The sequence below is a fragment of the Leucopleurus acutus genome (genome assembly GCF_964270905.1).
Source record: "Leucopleurus acutus genome assembly, chromosome: 2".
In the NCBI taxonomy this organism is placed as follows: Eukaryota; Metazoa; Chordata; class Mammalia; order Artiodactyla; family Delphinidae; genus Leucopleurus; species Leucopleurus acutus.
Window position 1 is genome coordinate 157,604,040 of NC_139143.1, and position 19,950 is coordinate 157,623,989.

Consider the following 19,950-nt stretch of genomic DNA (forward strand, 5'->3'; position numbering starts at 1 on the left):
ATGTCAGGCTGTAACCCCAGCCCTGTTTGTCTGTGTAATTATTTTTGTAAAACTTGTATTATCTGTGGTTGCCACCCCCTTGCCCTTGGCCTCGGGCCCAATCTGTCTTCCAGGCCTGCCTGCACCTCACTCAGCTGCTCTGGGGTCTCTGCGCCGCCTCCCAGCACTGGCTGTAGGGCCAGCCAGCAGAGGCCCATGACCCAACAGCCTGCCCAAAGAACTTGTTTCTGGGGAAAGGGGTGGGGTGATGTTCAGCAGGAGGCTTGAGCCCAGAGCCCTGGAGAAGGGGACCCTACGTGACACCCCCTTGCCCTCCCTCTGCCAGGCTAAAGGCCCAGTCTTCCCAAAATGGGCTGCCCTTGTTCACGTGCCAAATGGCCCCAGCCGGCGTGCCCCACCCCCTCTCTGGAGCCAGAGCTCCTTCCCCCAAGCCCTGCAGTATCCGTTTGTCCGTCCTCTGTGCCCCTCTGTGCAGTGACAACCCCGGAAGAGCCGCCTCTAATCCTCTGTAGCAATAACGGTGCGCCGCCCACCCCTGCCCATCCGTGCACCACTAGGATTTTAAAGTCCATAGATTTTAATGAAATTTCTATTCCTGTCTCTGAGCCGCTGCTGTGCTTTGTCTGGGTCCCCCATGGGGACGAGAGTCAGGGCTGGGATGAGACCTCATCCTGCCAGGCCTTTGAGGGATGCCTGGGAAGAGAAAGGCCAGAGGCTGTGATGGTCAGGACCAGACACCAAGGACCAGGCGAGGGGGTAGGGTGAGGACCAGACAGACAGGCAGCCTTGGAACCCTGGTGAGGGCTCATCCAAGACTAGATCTAAAGTGGGCTGGGCCATGGCAGCTGAGAGGTGTCAGCAGCAGACAGGGTGAGTTCCAGCAGAAGCGGAAGTCTCCTTCCTGCCCAGCCCTTCAGGCTGGGGCCTGGGGCGCCACACTGGACATCGGAGTGGAAGCTGGCCTTTTTCTGGGGCTGCACTGAAGCTTCCGTCCCCAGCGGCAGGTGGCGGCCAGGCCTTGAGGTTTGGGGCAGCGCTCCAGAGGAGGAGAAGGCAGGTGGCACTGGAGAGGCCTGGCCCAAACTCCAGCAGCCCCACGGAAGCAAGGCAGTGGTCCGAGGCCCTGGCTGGAGGACTCCAAGGGCCGCAGCCTGAACAGGAGGGAGTAGCTGTGAGGGGGCCATGGCCTGACGCTTAGCCCACCCCGTCCAGCTGTCCACCTGCTCTGGTTTACCTGTGACCGGGGGAGACACAGGAAGGCCTCAGAGGTGCCCGCAGCTCCTGTTGCATGGCTGCCTTCTGTTCTTGTAGCTCTGAAGGAGAGGTCTAGCTGAGACACAGCACTCGGCAATCCCAGGGTGTGTGTACAAGAGCGGGACAGGGACAGGAGGCTGGGTGCTCTGGGGCCTGCTCAGGGTCCTCACCTGCCAGGGTGGGCTCTAGGGTTGCCTCAGAGGGCCAAGGGGCCCCTGTATACTCCTCTTCCAGGCGGCGCTGCAGGGAGAGCTGGCTCAGTGCCCAGCCTTACTGGCAGGGGCGGGGTGGGGTGGGGCGGGGCAGGATGCAGAGGCCAAGATACCCATGGTGGGGCCCAGGAACCACCCCATGCAGCCTCCTCATCCCAGCCACCTGAGGACACTCCTGAGAGGAACACCAGCCTCCCTGAAAAGCTGAGCTTGGCAAGGTAGTGGCAGGCCCGAACCCAGACATGGGGAAGAGAAGGAGGCAAAAGACCAGGGGCAAATCCAGCAGGTTAATCTAAAAGTGCCGACCTTGGACTTAGGGACTCAACCAGAATCTGGATTCACACGTACGGGAAGTGTGCATACAGGAGAAATGGACAGAGGACTCACACAATCTTTGCACACACATACACACACACACATGCATGTGGATCTCACACACCAGGTGAGAGACGGGTGTGTCTAGGCTCAGCAGAAAGGCTCTGGGGGTGGGGAGGCCCAGGGCTGCCGCTCACCTGCAGGATGGCAATCTCCCTCTTCAACTTGCGACACTCCTCCTCCAGGAGGGCCCTGGGACACGGGGGAGTGCGGCACCGGCAGCAGTGCTGCAGGCCCAGGTCACAGCAGAGCCCGCCACACAGACCCAGCCTCCAGCCTTACCAGGAGTTCCCTCTAGGCCCTCCTTTCTCAGCCCACCTCTCCCTCTGCTGCCCAAGTGCAATCCCAGCACGGCCTTGCAGCCCCGCCGGCCTCTTCCTGGGCAGGACGTGTCCTCTCCTTGCCCGCCTCCCAGCGCCCACGCTGGGGGGCCGCATTCTCTCTTCTTCACGACAGTATTGGGCCTGCAAGTCCTCCTGCCTCCATTCTCCCCCAGATCACAGCCCTTCCCCTGTTTAAAAGACTCTTCTGTGGTCCATCTCTCTCCCACACCCCAGGATAAAAGTCCTCAGGCCAAGGCCCCTGCTGGCATCCCTACTTGGCTACTTCCTGGCAGCAACCTCACCAGCACCCTGCCCCTTCCACCTCTCAGCCCTACTCTCCTGGGTCTCCCCATCAGGTATGCTGCCTCCCTCCTCCTTCCTCATAGTCCCAGTACGTTAGGATCCATCCCCCGTCCCACCCTCCTTGTCTCGACCCCCACTGCACACACTCAGGGGCCTCACCGCAGGTATCCGGCAACCTGGTCAACGTGGGACACGTTCAGTTGGTCCTTGATGACGCTGAGGTCCCTGTGACAGCTGCTGGCAGATGAAGTCAACATCACTCTCCCACGTTGCTTCACCCCAGGCCTTCAGGACACAAATGCCATTTCTCCTAGACAATTTTGTGTGTTTTCTCACAAAGGCAACATAAGATGGTACTAAGAGGAGGAGTTCTGGAGCCTGGGTTTGCAAATGGGCTCTGCCACCCTTCACTGTGTGTGAGCTTGGACAAATCAATCATTCCTTCTGAGCTTTGGTTTCCTCATCTGCAAAATGGGGACATCACCCACTTCCTAAGGATGTGTGACAAATAAGTTGCTGCCATTCAGTGATGAACACGCTGCTGCTCATTTATCTCGTGCAGTCCCCAGCCCTCTCTAGCTCAGCCCTTGCAGCTGTTCTCCAGGCCGGAGGAACAACTGACCACTGGATGAAGCCTTTCCTTCCACCCGTGTCTGCGTGTAGTGCTCCCTCTTCCTGCAAAGCTCTTCTCTTTTGATCTGTCTGGAAGTCTGTTCCTCATGCTCTAAGACCCAGATCAAACCAAGCTTCCAGGCTTGGTACATGTCTCCTGGGCCTGCAGCCCTCATGTGCTGATCCCTACAACAAGTGGCTGTGGAAGTATCCAGTCCCAGACCAGGAGCTCCTCCATGCCGGCAGGTGGGGCCCGCCAGTTGGCTGGGGTCTCTGCCAAGCGGGAACAGACCCCTCCTTTCCTACCACTATACCTGGGCTCACCAGGTCTCAGGCGGAATATCCCCTGCTCTGGCAAATCACGCCTGGGCTCCTCCAAGGCAAAGCGCAGGACCCCGGGGCTATACTGGACCCAAGCCTGGGTCTGGTCCCTGCAGAAGGTGCACACGGGGAACACTCAGGGGCTCCTTCCAGGGAACCACAGGAAAGGCGACCCTGGCCCCTTGTCAATTTCAGGGCTAGCCCATCTGAGTTCTAGAGACAGGGCCCAGCCCCAGGTCTGAGGCTCCAACCTGCCCTCACAGATGGCCTTCCCGCGGAGACCTTGGAGCAGCTGCCGCAGTTCCTGGCGCACGAGGTCTCTTAGGAGGGGCGGTGGTGCCAGAAGGGAGGAGAGGTCAGAGGTGGGGCGCGAACCAGGGGCTTGGAAGGATCGAGCCTCTCGGAGCAGTGATCGTAGCACCACCACCTGCAAGGAGAGCTGGGACCCCTTGCGACTGCGGGGCAGAAGTAAGGGGAGGAAGGGGAGCTAGGGGAGTGAGGGGCAGTGCAGAGTTTAACTGGTAGCCAGAAGGCTGGGTGGACAGTGAGATCCGACAAGAGCTCGAAAGTTACCGGGCAGAGCCAGGGACCCGGAGGAGGTGAGGAAATCACCCAAGTCGTGGGATAGGCCTGGAGTGGGGCCCACATTCCCACGCCCCACCTCTGCCCGCAGCTCCAGGCTCAGGTCCACCGTCGTCTCCCCTAGAATCCTCTTCACTTCGGGCCGTTCCGGGAGCGGAACGTGCTCTTCCACCAGCTCCCACAGCGGCGGAGAGTCCCCAGGCATGGCCTGCCCGCACCGCCACCCCACAACGCGCGGACTGCCGGACAGCAGGTCGGAGAGCTGGGTTACTGGGAGACCGCGGGTCTCCCAGGGCCGGGCACGCCCACACACGCCCCACCCCTTCCTGGTCTCACATGCCACGCCCCCAGCCTGTCGCTCTGGCCATCCTCTCCCCAGCCCCACCCCGTTCTGCCGCCCCTCCCTACGACTAGAGTTGCCCGGTCCAGAGCCGCCGATCTCTGGCGCCGTCTCTTCTACTGGCCGACTCTCCGTGGCCGGGGACCCAGGAGCCAGGCCGCTGGACTGGGGCCCTAGCCCCGCCTCTTCCGCGCGACCGTCACCCGGGAAACGGGGTCCGCTACCCAAGCCCCGCCCCCAGAAGGCCCCGCCCCCGCCCATTCCAGGGCGGTGCCGGCTCGCAAAGCCCAACCCACAGCCGTGGTAGGTGGTTTTGGAGTGCGAACCATCCACCCCGCCCTGATTCCAAGCACCTTTCGGCTTCAGGGCAGGTGAAAGAACGGAGAAATCTGAGCCCAATGGGTTTATTACTTCTTTGTCTCTTCTGGCCGGGAGGCAGCGGCAGGGTAAACATTTCTCCTTCCAGCCGGCGGAAGTCTAGCGAACCACTGCGTTTCGAGGGGCGTGGGGAACCAGGACAGCCTGGGCCAGACCGATAGGCTGTCCTGGTTCCCCCTGGCCGTCCCATAACACACTCCGGGTCTGGGTTTAGGGATCCAGATCCCCATCCCCAAACAGACAAAGGGGCTCCTCCATTCACGTTTTTTACTAAAGCACCCACACAAGTTTCTGTGCAATGTACAAACACGAGCCGGCCCTGGGGCTACTGCCTTCTCTCTGAGGGGGGCGGGGCAGGAACCCAACTGATCCGAGCCCCAACCGCCCCCATGCAAAGCCCAACCCCAAGATCCCAGGCAGCGACACAGCACCCCCTCTGGTCCCCTCCTGGCGCTGCTCCTCAGCAGGGGGTGCACCGGAGTTTGCCCCCTACAATGTTGAGTGAAAAAGGTTTCCCCTCCCCTGGGAGCATGGGGGATCCCCAGGTCTGAGAATTCCCCCTGGAAGCGATATTGCCCCCTAGTCATACCTCCCACTCTTCCAGGCCCTAGGGGACTCAAGGGGGGGAAACTGAGGCACAGAGAGGTGGAGTGACCTGGCCCAGGCCACTCGGCGAGGCAGTGCAGGGGCTGGCCCAACCCTGACAGTGAGGGGGGCTGAACTGGGGAGGGAGGAGCAGGAAGAAGGGTTGACCCCAGAGAGGGCCACACTTGAGGGGCCTGCCCAGGACAGAAGCTCCCCGAAGTAGGTTCTGAAACTTCCAGGTGCAGCTGGGGGGCCTACTGAAGACCCTCAGAAAACAGAGCCCACAGTCTCTGTCCTGGGGGATCTGTCACAGAGCAGCCACCAGCCAGGCTGTAGGTCAGTCCTCTGGCAGGCAATCCTTGGCACTGGTAGCCTTTGTCCATTGGTGTCAGCCCCGAGGGGGCCATGATGGGGGCCGCCCAATGTCCACTGTGATATTAGTGAAGAGCGGTTGCCGAGACACTTCCAAGACCTGGTACCGCACTGAGCCGATGCCGTCCCGCTTCATGGTCAGCTTCGTGTTTTGAATCTTGGTAAACCTAGATAGGATGGAAGTGGGTCCAGATCAGGGCTCACCACCAAACCCAACAGAGATCACTGGGGCCAAGGGGCACGCCATCCTGGCTTCTTCCTGGGGTGACTCGGTTCTCTTCGTCACCCCCTCCACCTGCCTGGAGCCCTTTGGCTCTTGCAACTACCCTCAAAAAAGAGATCTCACCCCCTTGAGTCCAGAATCACAACATCCTCACGAATCTTTCTCTCATCTCAGACCTAGACACAGGGCACCCCACAGGTACCTCAAATGCAACGGGTCCTGTATCGTATGCACCATCTTTACTCCTCACACCCATCATCTCTGTGCCATCTTCTCTGTTCCTCATCCTTTAGTCACTCCTTCACCATCTATTTATTGAGCAGTCCCCGTGTGCTAGGCGCGCTCTAAGCACCAGGGTCACAGCCATGAACAGGACAGCAAGGTCCTTCCTCTCGTGGCAAGTCTATTCCACTAAGGGAGACAAGTAACAGACAAGGAAGACATCAGCGCGCTAAGGGAGACAGGAGAGGGAGACCAGGATGACTGCTGTGGAAGGGGTGCGTGCGGGCCATCAAGCTGACAGCAGAGGAAGAGCATTCCAGGCAGAGGTAACAGCACGTGCTGACCCTACACTGGAAATGAGAATTTGCACAGCTGAGTGGCTCGAGCTTAATGGGCCAAGGGGAAAAACCAGAGTAAGATTAGCTGGGAGGTTAGAGCATGTACGGGCAGGCCTCTGTAAGTCAGAGGAAGCAGATTTTTATTCTGTGGGTGAGAAGACACTGAGGGATTTTTCGCCCAGTTTGGGGGAGGGAGGGCCAGGGAACATGAACTCTAGAAGAGGGAAGACAGAAAACCGGCCGGGCAAGAGGACGGAGGCCTCACTAGGGCAGAGGTAAAGGGAAAAGTGGACCAGCTCAGATATGTTTGGGGGGTTGCACTGATGTGACCGGCTGATGGTCCGGACATGTAGGGTGAGGGAAAGAAGAATCCAGAACTCCTAGATCTGAGGCAAAAGCAACTAGGTAGATGAAACCAGCATTCACAGAGTTCCTTAAGCCAGAAACATCTCGCTATCATGCCACTCCCCCCCCAAGGCAGACATCACAACTGAGGATGACACCTAGACACGCTATTCCTGAAACAGGACCATGGCCCCTGGCATGTGCTTCCAGAGCTCCTCCCACCCTCATCCCAACTGTTTTGATCCTCCCAGTCCTTCTGAGCTCAGTTCAGATCGCTCTCCAGAGCCATCCCAACACTGAGCACTCTCTCTCAGATGCCCCGAAGCACCTCTTCTCCCAGCCTCTCGTCCTTTCCCTGCTCACCATGGTTTTTATCTGAACTGCTTTTTCATCAGCTCCCTGGACGCCTGGTGCGTCACGCTTCTGCCAAAGATCAACCCTCCATCAGTGCTGCCGCCTCCCTCCCCACTCTGACGCACTGGCTTCAGAGCAGAACATCCCTACTGGTCCCGTGTGGGCACGGCAGTGTCACACCACATGCACCCGGGGCTCCGTCAACTCCTTTGGGCCTAGTCTGCTTCCTCCTGCTCCACCCGGAAGCTCTGCCAGCCCTTCACCTTCTTCAAACTCAAAGGGTGATCCTTCCAAACCCAAATCTGGTCCTGCCCCCTCCCCGCTGGAAACCCTTCCATGACTCGCCAGTGCCTCTGGGACAAAAGTGAAACTCCCAACCTGGGATCAGCAGAGACCTCCTCTCCTGTCACTCCCAGCCTTCAGACTGAAGAGTTTCAGACTCTCAGCATATACAATGGACGTTCACATTCCAGACTCCTACACATATTATTCCTTTTATCCAGACTGGCCTCCTCCATCAGCCTGGTGAATATAGCACTGTGCCTAGGGTAGGTGTGTGACACATATTTGTAGAATGAATAACTCTTTTCAAACTCCAGTTTACCATCACCTCCTCCAGGAAGCCTCCCACCATCACTCCCTCTTCTGCCAGGACAGCACCTGGCCCTGATCACCCCGTGCTGCCTCTGCCGGCCTCCCTGCCTAGAATGAACTTCACACGGGCTATCCAGCCGGGACTGGGTCTGACTGCTCTGCACCCTCTCGCCCCCGGCCCCTACATTTCACATGCCCTCAGGCACTTCTCCCACCCAGCATCAGACACCAGTGTTGCTTCCTCCTCAGAGACCAGCCGCCTACTCCAATCTCAGAGGGCTCAGCAATGATTTCCACTACCACCCCACATGGCTCGGGCCACCTCTGTCGGGTCCGCAGGCCCTGTAGCTGTACCCTGGGCCCGCTATCTCTCGTCCTATCTGTTCTGGCACAAGTGAGGTCTGCGAGGGCACCGAGAGGAATGCGAGCTACTCAGTGATGATCTGAGCCCTGCCTTTAAACTTCAGTCACTTCTAGGAATCAGGCCAGGGGCGAGAGCCAGATGGGGAGAGGCTGAGCTGGGGACTGGGGAACAGGGATCGGGGTGGTGGCAGTCATCTCTAGAAGTCAAGGGTCGGGGACCTTGGCATCACCTCTGGGGATCAGTGGCACCGGGACATCACCTCTACAGAGGGAGGGGCCGGGGCGGTTGGGGTCGGGGGCGCTGGGGGTCACCTTTGAGGGTTGGGCTCATTATGCTTGTCCCGGTCGTGCTTGATCATGCGGTAGCGGCCTATGCGGATGTCTGGGCGCGAGATCTTCATCCCAGCCAGGGAGATCCTGGGGACGGGGACAGCCGGGCTGGAGCAGGCGCCAGGAAGGGCGAAGAGCCCCGCCCGGTCTGTGCCCCACCCCCCACCTCAAGCACCCAGTCTACTCCCCACCCTGTCACCACTCACCGGTTGAAGATGTCGTCATCCTCACCACCCCAACCCCAGTACTCGTTGGGGAAGCCATTGATTCTCAGGAACTGGGATTTATTCAGGCCCGACACACCTCCAAAGTAGCCGGCATAGGGCAGCCTAGGGCACGGAAGGCAGGCATCAGTGAGGGGCCCCCGGGGATTCCAGACGGAGGCCCGGCAGCTAGGGGGCCACTGGGGCTGGGAGCGATGGCCTGGGTGGGGTGGGGAGGCCTGGGTCCACCTGAGAAGGGAGCCCTCACCGAAAGCCGAACTTGTCCATGGCAATGGCGAAGTGGCGAGGCTGGTCGCCACAGCGGTACAGGTTGCGGTCATCCATGGGCACCAGGTCCACGTCACTGAAGATGAAGCAGTTGTAGGTGGCGTCCTCCTTCAGCGCCTCTAGGAAACCCACATTGAGCAGCTTGGCCCGGTTGAAGGTGTCCTCACCATGCTGGGGTTGGCGGAGGGGACAGGTCAGCTCTGGGCCTGAGACTCAGAGACACCTGCCACTTTACCACCGTCCAGAGCGGTCCCTGTGGGCCTAGTACTACCCCACCTGCCCCCACTGGGGCCCCCAGACTGTAGGGATCAAGGCCAGCTCTTTACCCTGGACCTGGCCTTGCAAGGCCTTTCAGGAACTGACTCCACCTGCTCTCTGCCCTCAGATCAGCCTGGTGAATACAGCACTGCCCTCAGATGCCACTGCCCTCAGATGCTGAGGCCCAGCTGTACTACATTCCTCCACGACCCCAGAACATGCCAGACTCTTTCTTGCCTCCAGGCCTCGGTGTTAGCAGTTCCCTCTGCCTGGAATGCTCTCCTTCTCTGCTTATCAAACTCATGTCTGGAAAGGCCTCTGTCACCAAGCCTCCCCGCCCCAGTATAATTACTCATTTCCTCCTGTGCGCTTCACTTATGTCAGGGTCCATTCCAACTGTTACAATTTAGAGCTCTCCTTTCATTCATTCCTTCAAACATGCCACGTGGCCCTGTCCTTGGTGCCAGGCATCTTCTCTCTGCTGGTGCAGATCCTAGAGATGACTGGCCCTGAACACAGTTTCCCTACTGAGCACGTCACAGAGTGAGATGAACAAAACATGCCCCCCAAATGACCAGCATCTAAGATGCAGGGACCACGAGGACTGAGCCATGAGCCTCGGCCACCTGTCCCCTCTGGCTCACGCAGATCCTCATCCAACTCCCTGGGCAGCCTCTGGGACCAGGACGGGACCAGGCTCAACTCACTTGTCTCCCCAACAAAATGATAAGCACAGTGAGCCTCGGATCCCCCAAGAAATGGGCTGCGGGACGAGGTCTCCTTGAGGCCAGCCTCCTGGCCATGTAGCCCCAAGTTCCAAATTCTGGCCAGAGCAAGGAGGGTTCCATGGAAGGAGCTGGCTGGCCCCTGAGCCCCCTGATCCAACCCATGATCTCCAGGCTGGAGCCAGAGAGGCTCCTGGTCTCCAAGTGGGACCTTCTGGAAGGAGAGGAGGAGTAGCCCCTCCTCTTCACCGGCCAGCCTGGGCCCGAGGGGGTGGGAGCTGCTCCCCTGGACCCTGAATGGCCCAGCCCCACCTGCTCTCTTTTCTCCTTGCCCTGAACCTTCCCACCAGCCCTTGGAGCAACTGTCCATTTTCTCCTGGCTCATTGGAACTCCTTTCTAACCTCACTCACCACCCCAGAGCCCTAGGTTTCTCCCACAGGGCTCATAAACATGCTCATTTCTCTCCCATCCAAAGAAAGCCCTCCCTCTAGCCACCACCCTACCTTTTGCCTTCCCTTCTGAGCAGAGGGGTTTTTTTTTTGATCGAGAGTTGTCTCCAATTGGCTACTTGCATTTTGTCAAATCTGATTCCTTCTGCAACCCACTGCAATCTGCTTCCGCCCCCACCAGGCCCCTGAAATGGCTCTCGCTGGGCCCACCTTGTTGCTAAATCCACTGGACGCTTCTTGGTCTACATCCTTCCCTACTCCCCCAGCAGCGCTCATGCAGCTGCCACGCTCCCTTCTTTTTTTTTTTTTTTTTTTTTTGCGGTACGCGGGGCCTCTCACTGTTGCGGCCTCTCCTGTTGCGGAGCACAGGCTCCGGACGCGCAGGCTCCGCGGCCATGGCTCACGGGCCCAGCCGCTCCGCGGCATGTGGGATCTTCCCAGACCGGGGCACGAACCTGTGTCCCCTGCATCAGCAGGCGGACTCTCAACCACTGCGCCACCAGGAAGCCCCACACTCCCTTCTTGGCGCTTATTCCTGGGCTCCTGGGACACCAAGCTCTCCTGGGTCTCCTCAAACCTTTCTGGCCAACCCGCGTGGCCTGTGTGTTCTCTCTTTCTCCACTCATTCCCTTATGTTCTGGCTTTCTCCTCTCAGCTCCCAGGCCCCCTGGGCAGGCTGACATTGCTGGTTTTAGGGACCATCATCTGTGTACTGGTGGCTCACAGATCCCTCTCCACCTCAGACCTCACTCCTAGGTCGATTCATTTGTCCAACTGCCTGCTGAACATTCCTCTTATACTTCCCCCAGGCACTTAAACTCATCACATGCAAAAAAGAATTCAGAGTTGCACTCTCCCCCAGACCTGGCCTAGATCCTATGTTCCCATCTCATTCAGAGGCGCAGGCATCCACACTGCCAACAGTCAAGACAGAAACCCTCGAGATGTCCCGGCATCTCCCTTTCCTTACTCTCTGCCACTTGTGTCACATCTCTCCCCTCACCCACACGACTCCTGCCCGACTCATATGCACATTCACCACCTCCTTCCTGAACATCGTAGCGTCTTCCCAACCGGGCCCCCTGCCTCCAGGCTCCCCTTCCATCCCACTGTCCACAAGCAATCAGAGCAATCTTTTTAATAAGCACACATTAAAACCTCACAATGGTGCCCCATCACTTTCAGGCCGGAATCCAACTGTTTAAGATGCCTCCTAAGACCCTTCTGGATTTGGCCTCCACTAGCTCTTCCAACCTCATCTCTGTTACCCACCCTACATGTTGGACCCCACCCGTCAGTGGACAGCTCCCGAACACATGAGACCAGTTCTCTCGTTGGGGCCTGGGGCCTCCAGGTCCCTCTACATAAAATGCTTGCCTTCTCCAGTCCCTCCGCCCGCTGATGCCTGATCATCCCTCAAGACTCATCTCAATCGTCGCTTTCCCACCCCAGGGCTGGACCAGGCCCTTTGGTGGTCCCACTGCCCCCTGCTCCAACTCCAGCCACACACACCTCTGTCCTGGAGTCTAAAGGGATCCAAGTTCAAGTCTGGGAATTCTCTGTGGGGAGGAGGGCCTCTATCAGATCCTCTCCAGGTTCCGGCAGCCAGCCCCAGCCAGGCCCGTGGCAGGGCTCAGAGCCTGAGCTGAATTCCTGGATCTCAGCTGTGCTCAGCACTTGGCCCTAAGGCAGACTTGATCCCTCTTTCAGGTCTAACTCTCCCTCTGCTCGGGGCCCTCCATATCTCATAACCAGCACACCCTAAGCCGCCACCCCCATGGATGGGGCCTATCACGGGTAGACAATGGCGCTCACCCCCTATCGAGGCCACGCACACACCTGGCAGTGTGCACACCACCATTAACACATGTGCACTCCCCTGAACGCACATACAAACCTGCCTACACACGCAGTGACATACACGTGCCCCCACGTGTACGTACACATGTCCGCACAACCACTGGCAGACAAGCAGCCACGAATGCCCCCAACCCTGTGGCTCCACCAGCAGGCATGTGGGCCCTTCACCCACGGGCACTCATAGGTTCCCTGGTGGCTGGTGGCCAGCCTGGGGGCCGCAGGCAACACACCTGGTTGATGACATAGATGCCATAGCGCAGCCGCTGTCGCCTGAGGATGGGGTGCAGATAGTGGAGCCAGTAGCGTAGGTGGTGCTCCCGGTGTCGGAAGGGGATGATGACCGCCACCGTCTGGGCTGGCGTGCAGTCGGGCGGTGTATAGCGGCCGCCCAGGAGCACGCCTGGGTTTTCCCTCTGCACCCGCTCCAGGGGCATGGGTGAGGTGAACTCAATCAGCAGTCGGCCCACTGCAGGCAGGACGGTGGCAGGAATCAGGCCTTCATCAGAACCCAGGAACACCCAGGAACACCAGCCCTCTCCCTCCGCCTGGGGTGGGCAAGGGAACCCCAGGAACAGCCCTCTGACAACACACCCAGACCCTTGGCACTCCCGTGGGTCAAGACTCCACTCCCCCAGTCCCCTGCCCACCCCTAGAGGCAAGCCCCACCCTGTAGGCTCACCAAGACCAGGCGGCGAGTCAGGACAGGGTGGCAGGACAGGAGCCGTGGGGCCTGGCCGGGCGCTGGGAGCCTCGGGGAGCCCGGAGCTGGGGGCAGTGGCGTTGGGCCGAGAGCAGTTGGTGCTGCTGCTGGCAGCTGGGTGGAGGGCACGGGCGGGGCCTCGTGCACTGAAGCGACTGAAGAAGGCCAAGTGTTGGGCGTAGACGTCAAAGTAGAGGATGACGGCCACGAGAAAGTGTAGCAGGCAGAGTAAGAGCACGGCCTTGCAGACGCGCTCCAGCGTCCCCCCGAGCAGTCTGCTCATCCCGCAGGCGGCCACCGGCCCGCCCAATGGGCCCGGGCATCCGGCTGCTGGCCTGAGCAGGGGTAGGAGAGAAACAGACCCAGGAGGTCAGGGCCGGAGGGGCTAGGCCACCCACCCACCTCCTGCGCACCGCTCACATTCTTAGACCCGCATCCTCACGCTTACCTGCTCACACCCTTCGACTTACATTCTACCTGCAAATACACACAGTCCCTGGCAACTCACTACTCCCACATCTTCACACAATGCCTTCCTTCCTCATCCTCATTGACACTCATAAGCACAGCCTCACCCACCCTCACACTCAGGTACGTGCCCTTATTGCCCGACTTCACACACACCCTATGGATTCCCAAGCACGTGGACATGTGACCTCTAGTTCACGCTGGCTCATACCTGAACAAGGAAACACATTTACGTATAGACCCACATGTGTTCTCTGTGCTCCAGAGAACAAACGCCCCACAGGCCAGCATCCTCAACCCAGGACTCCTGGTCTGGGGGAGAGAGACCATTTACTGAGTACTTACCATGCAAGAGCACTTTGTACTCAAGACTTCATTTAGTCCTCTGGGGAACATGGGGGACAGTGGTTTGGTTGGACATGTTCCAGTGGCAAGCAAGCCAGGCCATCTGGGACCGGGCTGCGAAGTGGCCCTCAGCATCCAGGTGGCCCAAATCTGAACAAGATGTTTATGGGATCCCTTCCCTCTGGAGCAAGAGGTCAAAATACAGAGTGGGGCATCAGACACACCTCCCATAAGACCTCAAGGACTGGGATGAACTCTCTGGGGCCTGCCCAGCACTGCTGGTTCTGATTCCCAGAAAGGGGAACGCTTGGGCCCTGGACACAGCATGTTAGGAGAGGGTCTTGCCTGGGCCATGGCTCTAACTGTGGGTCCGACACAGCAGCAACACTTCCGGGGGGTACTCCTGGCAGTGCTTCAGAGAGCAGGGTGAGTCTCACTCAGATACACAGCATCACACAACCACACAGACACCCGCAGTCCCAGCTACAGTCGCCTGCACTCAGAGACACACAGAACTACATACAGAGTCACAGACACGCCTGGGTGACAGTAACAGCAACACAACGAGTCACGCACTCACAAACAAAGCCGCTGCTCCTGGACTTACAGAGTCACACAGACGGGCTCCCGGGCAGTTCACAACACCCGGACCCACGTGCAAATACTCCCACCCCTCCCTCCGGAGCAGGGGTTCTGGGTCAGGCTGCCAGGCTGCGAGGTGCGTTTGGGCGGGGTTGTAAGGCTCAGTGGCCTGAACACGTGGCACCCCGAGACCCGGAGGCAGCGAAGACAGGGTGGGTGTGGAGCCTGGCGGGGAGGGGGCTTGGAGGAGAGGATGTGGGGTAGGGGCCGAGGAAAGGGGAGCGAGGAGCGCCTCCCCACGCCACGAGGCCAGGGTGAGCGAGGACAATAAGGGAGGCTGGCTGGGAGCGGGCAGAGGAGCCCGAGGGGGGCGAGGAGACTCGAGGGATGGGGGTAGGGTGGGGTGACGCCAGGCCGGGGTCCGGCCGCTAGCGACTCTCACCGGGTCCTGGGCGGGGATCTCGGGGCCGCGCTCGGGGCACCCCTCGCGGGGCCGGGTCTAGAATCTCGGGGCCCCGGACTGGGGGCCGCGCGCGACCCCCTCTCACCCGGCTCTCGGGGCTCAGCAGGGGGCGCCGCTCCGGCTCCGGCTGGATTCCGGGCTCCGGCGGCTGCGAACGGCTCCGTCCCCCATGGCCCGGCCCCGCCGCCTTCCGCCTCCCCGGTCAGCGGCCCCAGCGGCCCCCGGACCGCCTCCCGCCGCCGCCGCGGGCCATGGAGCCGAGCCGCCCCGGGGGGCAGGGCGGGGCCGGGCGGCCGGGCAGACCCACGGACCCGCCGACCGAGAGACCACAGCGCCGCCACCTCCCTCCCGCGCTACGGCGCCTCGGAGGGGCAGGCCCGGCCCGCGCGCCCGCGCGCGCGCCCCCGCAGCCCCCCGCCTCCAGCGCGCCCGTACCCGCCGCGCGCCTCCGACGCCCGCCCCTGCCGGCGGCTAAGCGCGACGGAGCGAGGGGACGGAGGACCAGGGAGGGGCGGGAGAAATTAATCAGACTCATCCAACGGGATGGATTCGAGGTCCGAACCGGAGAGGGTGTGGATGGGTAAAACCCATTACGGAGGAATGGGGTCTGGTCTGGGTTGGAGCGCAAACTCAGCCAAAGAAGGGCACCTGGAAGTTAGGCCAACTCGTGCAGGGAGGTCAGGGATTTGTCAGCTCATCGATGGGAGCATGACTAAGGGTCTGCCAGAGGCGGCTGCTAGTTAAAACTGGGCAGGACACTGAAAGGCGTAGACAGAAGTGTGTGGCAGGGGCTTCTAGGGAACAGGAGGTTGGACAGGAGTGGGAGGAGCTGGACATGGCCCCAAGGGATCAAAGTAGTTATTGGCAGGGTATGGTGCTGGGACGGGCAGAGGCAAATGAATGCGTTCCAAGGCCCCAGGGGTAGAGATGATGGATGCCTGAGGGTAGAGCCAGGTAAGCAGATGTGGCTAACTGGGGCTGGGCTGACCAGAGCCCTGAAGGCATGCAACTAGGACACCTCCCTTCCCCACACAAACACATGGGCCCATATACCTAGACCCCCCCCTCCCTTCAATAAAGATGTTCAGAGCTACAGAGTCCTCAGCCCAGCACACGTTCCTTCCAACCCAGGAGCCATCGTTGTCCACAGCAGAGACAGTGTATATGAGTCGGAAAGTTGGCAAGAAGCTGGCATGAAGTTGAGAACTACAGGCCTGTTTACTCTTCCTCTGTGAAAGGAGGTGGCGAAGAAAGGCAAGAGAAGCAGCACTGACCCAGACAAATACCATGTTTATTTCACAAACACTGGGAAGATGGGTTGCAGGTGGAGGTGGGACACGGGTGCCAAGCTGCACACAGTCAACAGCAGCCCACTCCCCACACTGCGGATCCAGCCAGGCAGTGCCTCAGAAGTGAGTGCAGGGAGGGCCCTGAACACCAAGCCCCCTGAAAGCCTAAGGGGCACAGCTCCAGCTGTCCCGGGAAAACCACAAATAAATAAGAGTGGGGCACAGCCCCGCCCACGCAGATCATCTAATCACCCATCTTCACTCTGGAGGTCTGCAAAAGAAGTACAGGAGAAATCAGTCAGGGACAGAGAAACAGATTAGACAATGACAAATGACAGATGATCAGACCCATGGCAGGATGGACAGACCACAACAGATGGATGACTAGACCAGGATGGACATGTTGTGACAAACACAGTGAACAGGGACACAGAGACAACTACAGAGTTCAACTGTGGGACAGACAAGACAGAGAGAAGTGGCATATGGACAGTGCCAGTCACCAAGTCAACCCAGTCAGGCGCCCACAGTCACACTCAGACACTCAGGCTGATCCTTAATCACACACACCTCCGATGTGCTGTCCTACTGACATCACAGTCAAACACACCAAGACGGACTGAGACAGACGCATCCCAACCTGGTCTAGACTACAAAGACAGCGAAGAAAGACAAAATAACAGAACAGGAAAGAGAAGCTAAATCTTTTGTATATAGACACAACGGACAAAAAAAGACAGTTGTCAGTGATACCACATTGAAGACAGAAATAAATGGAGAACTTCAAAAGGGAAAACCCAAAAGATGGGAACTAAGTGGTGGAAACTATTTAAGAGGTTCTTATGGTTACAGGTGTAGACGGAAGCACTGTGGCTCCTCCAGAAGAAGGGTGAGGCTGGGTTGGGGACAAGAAAAGAGGCTTCCCGGGGGGATTCAGCACCTGAAGGATCGCAACGATGACCCCAAAGAGGCCGATGGCACTGCCAAAGATCTCCACAATGAGAATCTTCACAAAGAGGCTGGGGTTCTGTGCATCAGCCAAGGCGGCACCACTGCCCACGATGCCCACGCACACTCCACAGAAGAGGTTAGACAGGCCCACCGTGAGGCCAGCCCCAAACATGGAGTAACCTGGAGGGACGGAAGGGGAACACTGAGGCCAAGCCAGACACAAGGAGACATGAGGGCAAGGGATTCAACATGGAATAATGGGGCCAGCCACCACCCCAACTCTACAAAGCAGCCCAAAGTAGGTGAGAGAACATCAAAATGAAGAATCTAAGCTGGGGTGCACACTGCAGGGGGAAGCAGCTGTGAAGCCCCAACTTTTTGCCTTCACATACCCACCTACCTGCATGGTAGTTTCGATGGCCAATGGCCTTGGGGTCAGTAGCACTGAAAGGCTGAGGAAAGCAGAGAAATAATCAGAAATCACCCCCTACTCCACTCCCCCTCCTCCACCATCACTAAGCAATATATAAACACACTGGAATAGATGCCCACCCCACCTAGTCCTCCATACCTCAGCCATGTTGCTAATGACAATCGCCATGATGATGCCATAGATGGCCACAGCCTCACAGAAGATGATGCTGGTAGTGGTAGCAGGGGATTAGGGGGTGGAGAGGAGAAAGAGTTGAGAAAGAAACCAACCTTCCTCCCTGAAGAGTCTCCAGCCACCTCTCCCCCACTGACATCCGACCCCAGCAGGACGCTTGTCAGGAGCAGCACGTCAGGCAGGTCAAGCGCACAGGCAGCTACCAATGCAGCTGGTTCTGACAACCTTACAAGGGTCCTACACTTACCTGACCAGGTTCTTGGTCTTAATCCTGGGGGCCTTCACTCCTCCCCCAATGATGGAAGAGCCAGTGATATAGATGCCCCTGGTGGACGGATAAGAAACCAATGAGCAGAGCCCAATCCTGTCATTGCCCCCAAGATGACTAAGAACCCAGTGACACCACTTGCTGTGATTCAGCCCCTCCCCTGACCCATGACCCCAACACTTACCATGCTGCCCCAACCACAGACAGAGAGATAGCTAGGCCAATTCCCAGGTTTGACCACATGAAGGGGGAAGTCTCCGTCAGGAACCTGGTGTGTAGACGGCGGAAGACAATTCAGCCGTGGTGGAGAAGTGGGCACAAAATCCACCCCCTCCCCAACACCCCCAGTCCTCGAGGCTGAGACAAACACTTCATGTTTCCCAAAAGTCCCCATCCCAGACAGCTGGGGGGTGGGGTGCGGTAGGGATCAGATCAGAGAGGGCAGGCTGCAAACAAGCTCCTAGGGGAAACCTCCCCCTTACCATGCCACATCAAAGCGGAAGCCCAAGTCAAAAATGGTGTAGCAGATTCCTGCAGCAGTGAGAAAAACGGGGGTTAGGGGCTGCTCTCTAGAGAGAAGCGCCACAACTTAGGCAAGAAGTTACTGCCCAGCTAATGGGCCACCTTCCCAAAAGGTCTGCCTACACCTAAGTCAAGGGAGAGTCCTCTGGCTGGCCCCACGCAAAAGCACAGCTGCCTATACAAATGCCTCTACTCAGACCTCCATTTTCTGCCACTCCTTCAGGAACATATCCCCTCTGTGACACCACCTCCCTGACCCAGACCCGTCAAGAGGAGCCACCGGCAGGCCTGAATACCCTGGAGGAGGGGAGGGAGCAAGAGCTCTGGCCAGGCCCCACCAGATGCAGCCAGCCCAATCCGAGCCGCTGTTTACCCAACACGCTGTGCGTGTGGGGGGAGAGCAAGACTACCGGGAAAAGAGGAACTGGAGCAGCCGGCTCGTGACCCAAGCAGGCCGGTCAAGAGCAAGAGAGGGACGACAGCAGGGAGCGAGGGAAGGGGGCGGCAGTGACAGAAACGGACAAGGGCTGCGCTCGCGGTCCCCAGCGAGCCCCGCCCGCGCCCCTCCCCAAGCAGCTGGAGATACGGGTCTCCTCCCCGCGCCGGGGCCCAGTATTCCCAAGCCTCCGCTTCCCCGCTGGGCTCCAGCCGGGCTAGCTCGGCCCGATGCCGGCCCCGCCCGCCAGGGCCCGGCCTCACCCACGACGAGCAGGCAGGCCCAGAAGGCCACGAAGACCCCGGAGTAGAGCAGCACTAGCCCAGTCATGGCGGCAACGACGGCGGGTCTCGGGTCGGGGGCGGGGTGGGGGGGCCGGAGCTCAAACCTCGTCCCGGCGTCCGCCGTCCGCCCCGCAGTGTCACCTGACTCGCCCACGTGACGCGCCGGCGCCACGTGACCACACGCCAGGCCTGGCGCCCCGGCGCCGCCGGTCTAGAACTTGGTGATGCCGGAAGTGCGACGCAGAGGATTGTGGTGGTTGTAGTCTCGCACCCCTGAGGGCCTCGGATGCCCTTCTTACTCAGTACCTCGACTCCTTGCCTGGCCGGTCAGCCTCGCGTCCGACCAAGCTCGCTCCTTCTGCGCCCCGACACTCCGTCCTGCTCCGGCCACCAGCCCTGCTTTCCTGCTCGCCGCCGCCCTAGCTTAGTCTCCAAGCCAGTGCTGATCTCGCAGGCCTCCCCACGACCGTCCCACCCAGTTCCGCGAGGGTGTCCGCTCCATCCCTTACTGAGCTCATGCTGTTTCCTTTGCCTGAAGCACGCTTCTTCGTGCTCACCCCATGGCCCAGCCAACACCTACTGGTCTTGGGATACCATTCCCCCAGGAAGGGTTCCCTAACCAGAGGCAGGGGAGTGCGCCCGCTCTGGGCTCCCCCGCCGCCCTGGCGATCATTATGAAACTTAAGCAAGATCATGTCACTCTCTTTGAAATACCTCGGAGGCCCCCATTTCCCTCGGAATAAAAGCCATAGTCCTTAAAATGGCCTACTAGGCCTCTACTGTTGCGCCTCCCCATGCCTCTTACCCGACTTCATCTTCTAATAC

At 59.3% G+C, this 19,950-nt stretch overlaps 3 protein-coding genes across 4 annotated transcripts; all 3 read right to left on the reverse strand.

The window, feature by feature from the left end:
• Positions 1-913: 913 nt before the first annotated feature.
• On the reverse strand, positions 914-4,187 carry CCDC24 (coiled-coil domain containing 24; the record flags this gene model as incomplete). 2 transcript variants are annotated; one of them, XM_082832342.1, is made up of 8 exons in its annotated part: positions 914-1,151; positions 1,235-1,313; positions 1,425-1,494; positions 1,979-2,033; positions 2,627-2,704; positions 3,394-3,510; positions 3,652-3,827; positions 4,062-4,187. In XM_082832342.1, the coding sequence occupies 8 exons, from the start codon at positions 4,185-4,187 to the stop codon at positions 914-916; spliced, it is 939 nt and encodes a 312-aa protein (XP_082688468.1). The 2 variants fall into 2 exon arrangements, with proteins under 2 accessions (XP_082688468.1, XP_082688467.1); XM_082832341.1 differs by having other exon boundaries at positions 2,627-2,701; positions 3,607-3,827.
• A 1,143-nt stretch (positions 4,188-5,330) lies between these two features.
• On the reverse strand, positions 5,331-13,208 carry B4GALT2 (beta-1,4-galactosyltransferase 2). Its single transcript, XM_082856536.1, has 6 exons — positions 12,890-13,208; positions 12,441-12,676; positions 8,898-9,088; positions 8,633-8,755; positions 8,409-8,513; positions 5,331-5,824 (listed from the first exon to the last, which is right to left on the reverse strand). Exons 1-6 carry the CDS (start codon positions 13,191-13,193, stop codon positions 5,674-5,676), a joined length of 1,110 nt encoding a protein of 369 aa, XP_082712662.1. The 5' UTR covers positions 13,194-13,208; the 3' UTR covers positions 5,331-5,673.
• A 2,839-nt stretch (positions 13,209-16,047) lies between these two features.
• Positions 16,048-19,249, reverse strand: ATP6V0B (ATPase H+ transporting V0 subunit b). Its single transcript, XM_082862130.1, has 8 exons — positions 19,105-19,249; positions 18,366-18,414; positions 18,068-18,151; positions 17,863-17,940; positions 17,580-17,649; positions 17,409-17,460; positions 16,998-17,188; positions 16,048-16,328 (listed from the first exon to the last, which is right to left on the reverse strand). The coding sequence occupies exons 1-8, from the start codon at positions 19,169-19,171 to the stop codon at positions 16,302-16,304; spliced, it is 618 nt and encodes a 205-aa protein (XP_082718256.1). The 5' UTR covers positions 19,172-19,249; the 3' UTR covers positions 16,048-16,301.
• Between the last annotated feature and the right edge of the window lie 701 nt (positions 19,250-19,950).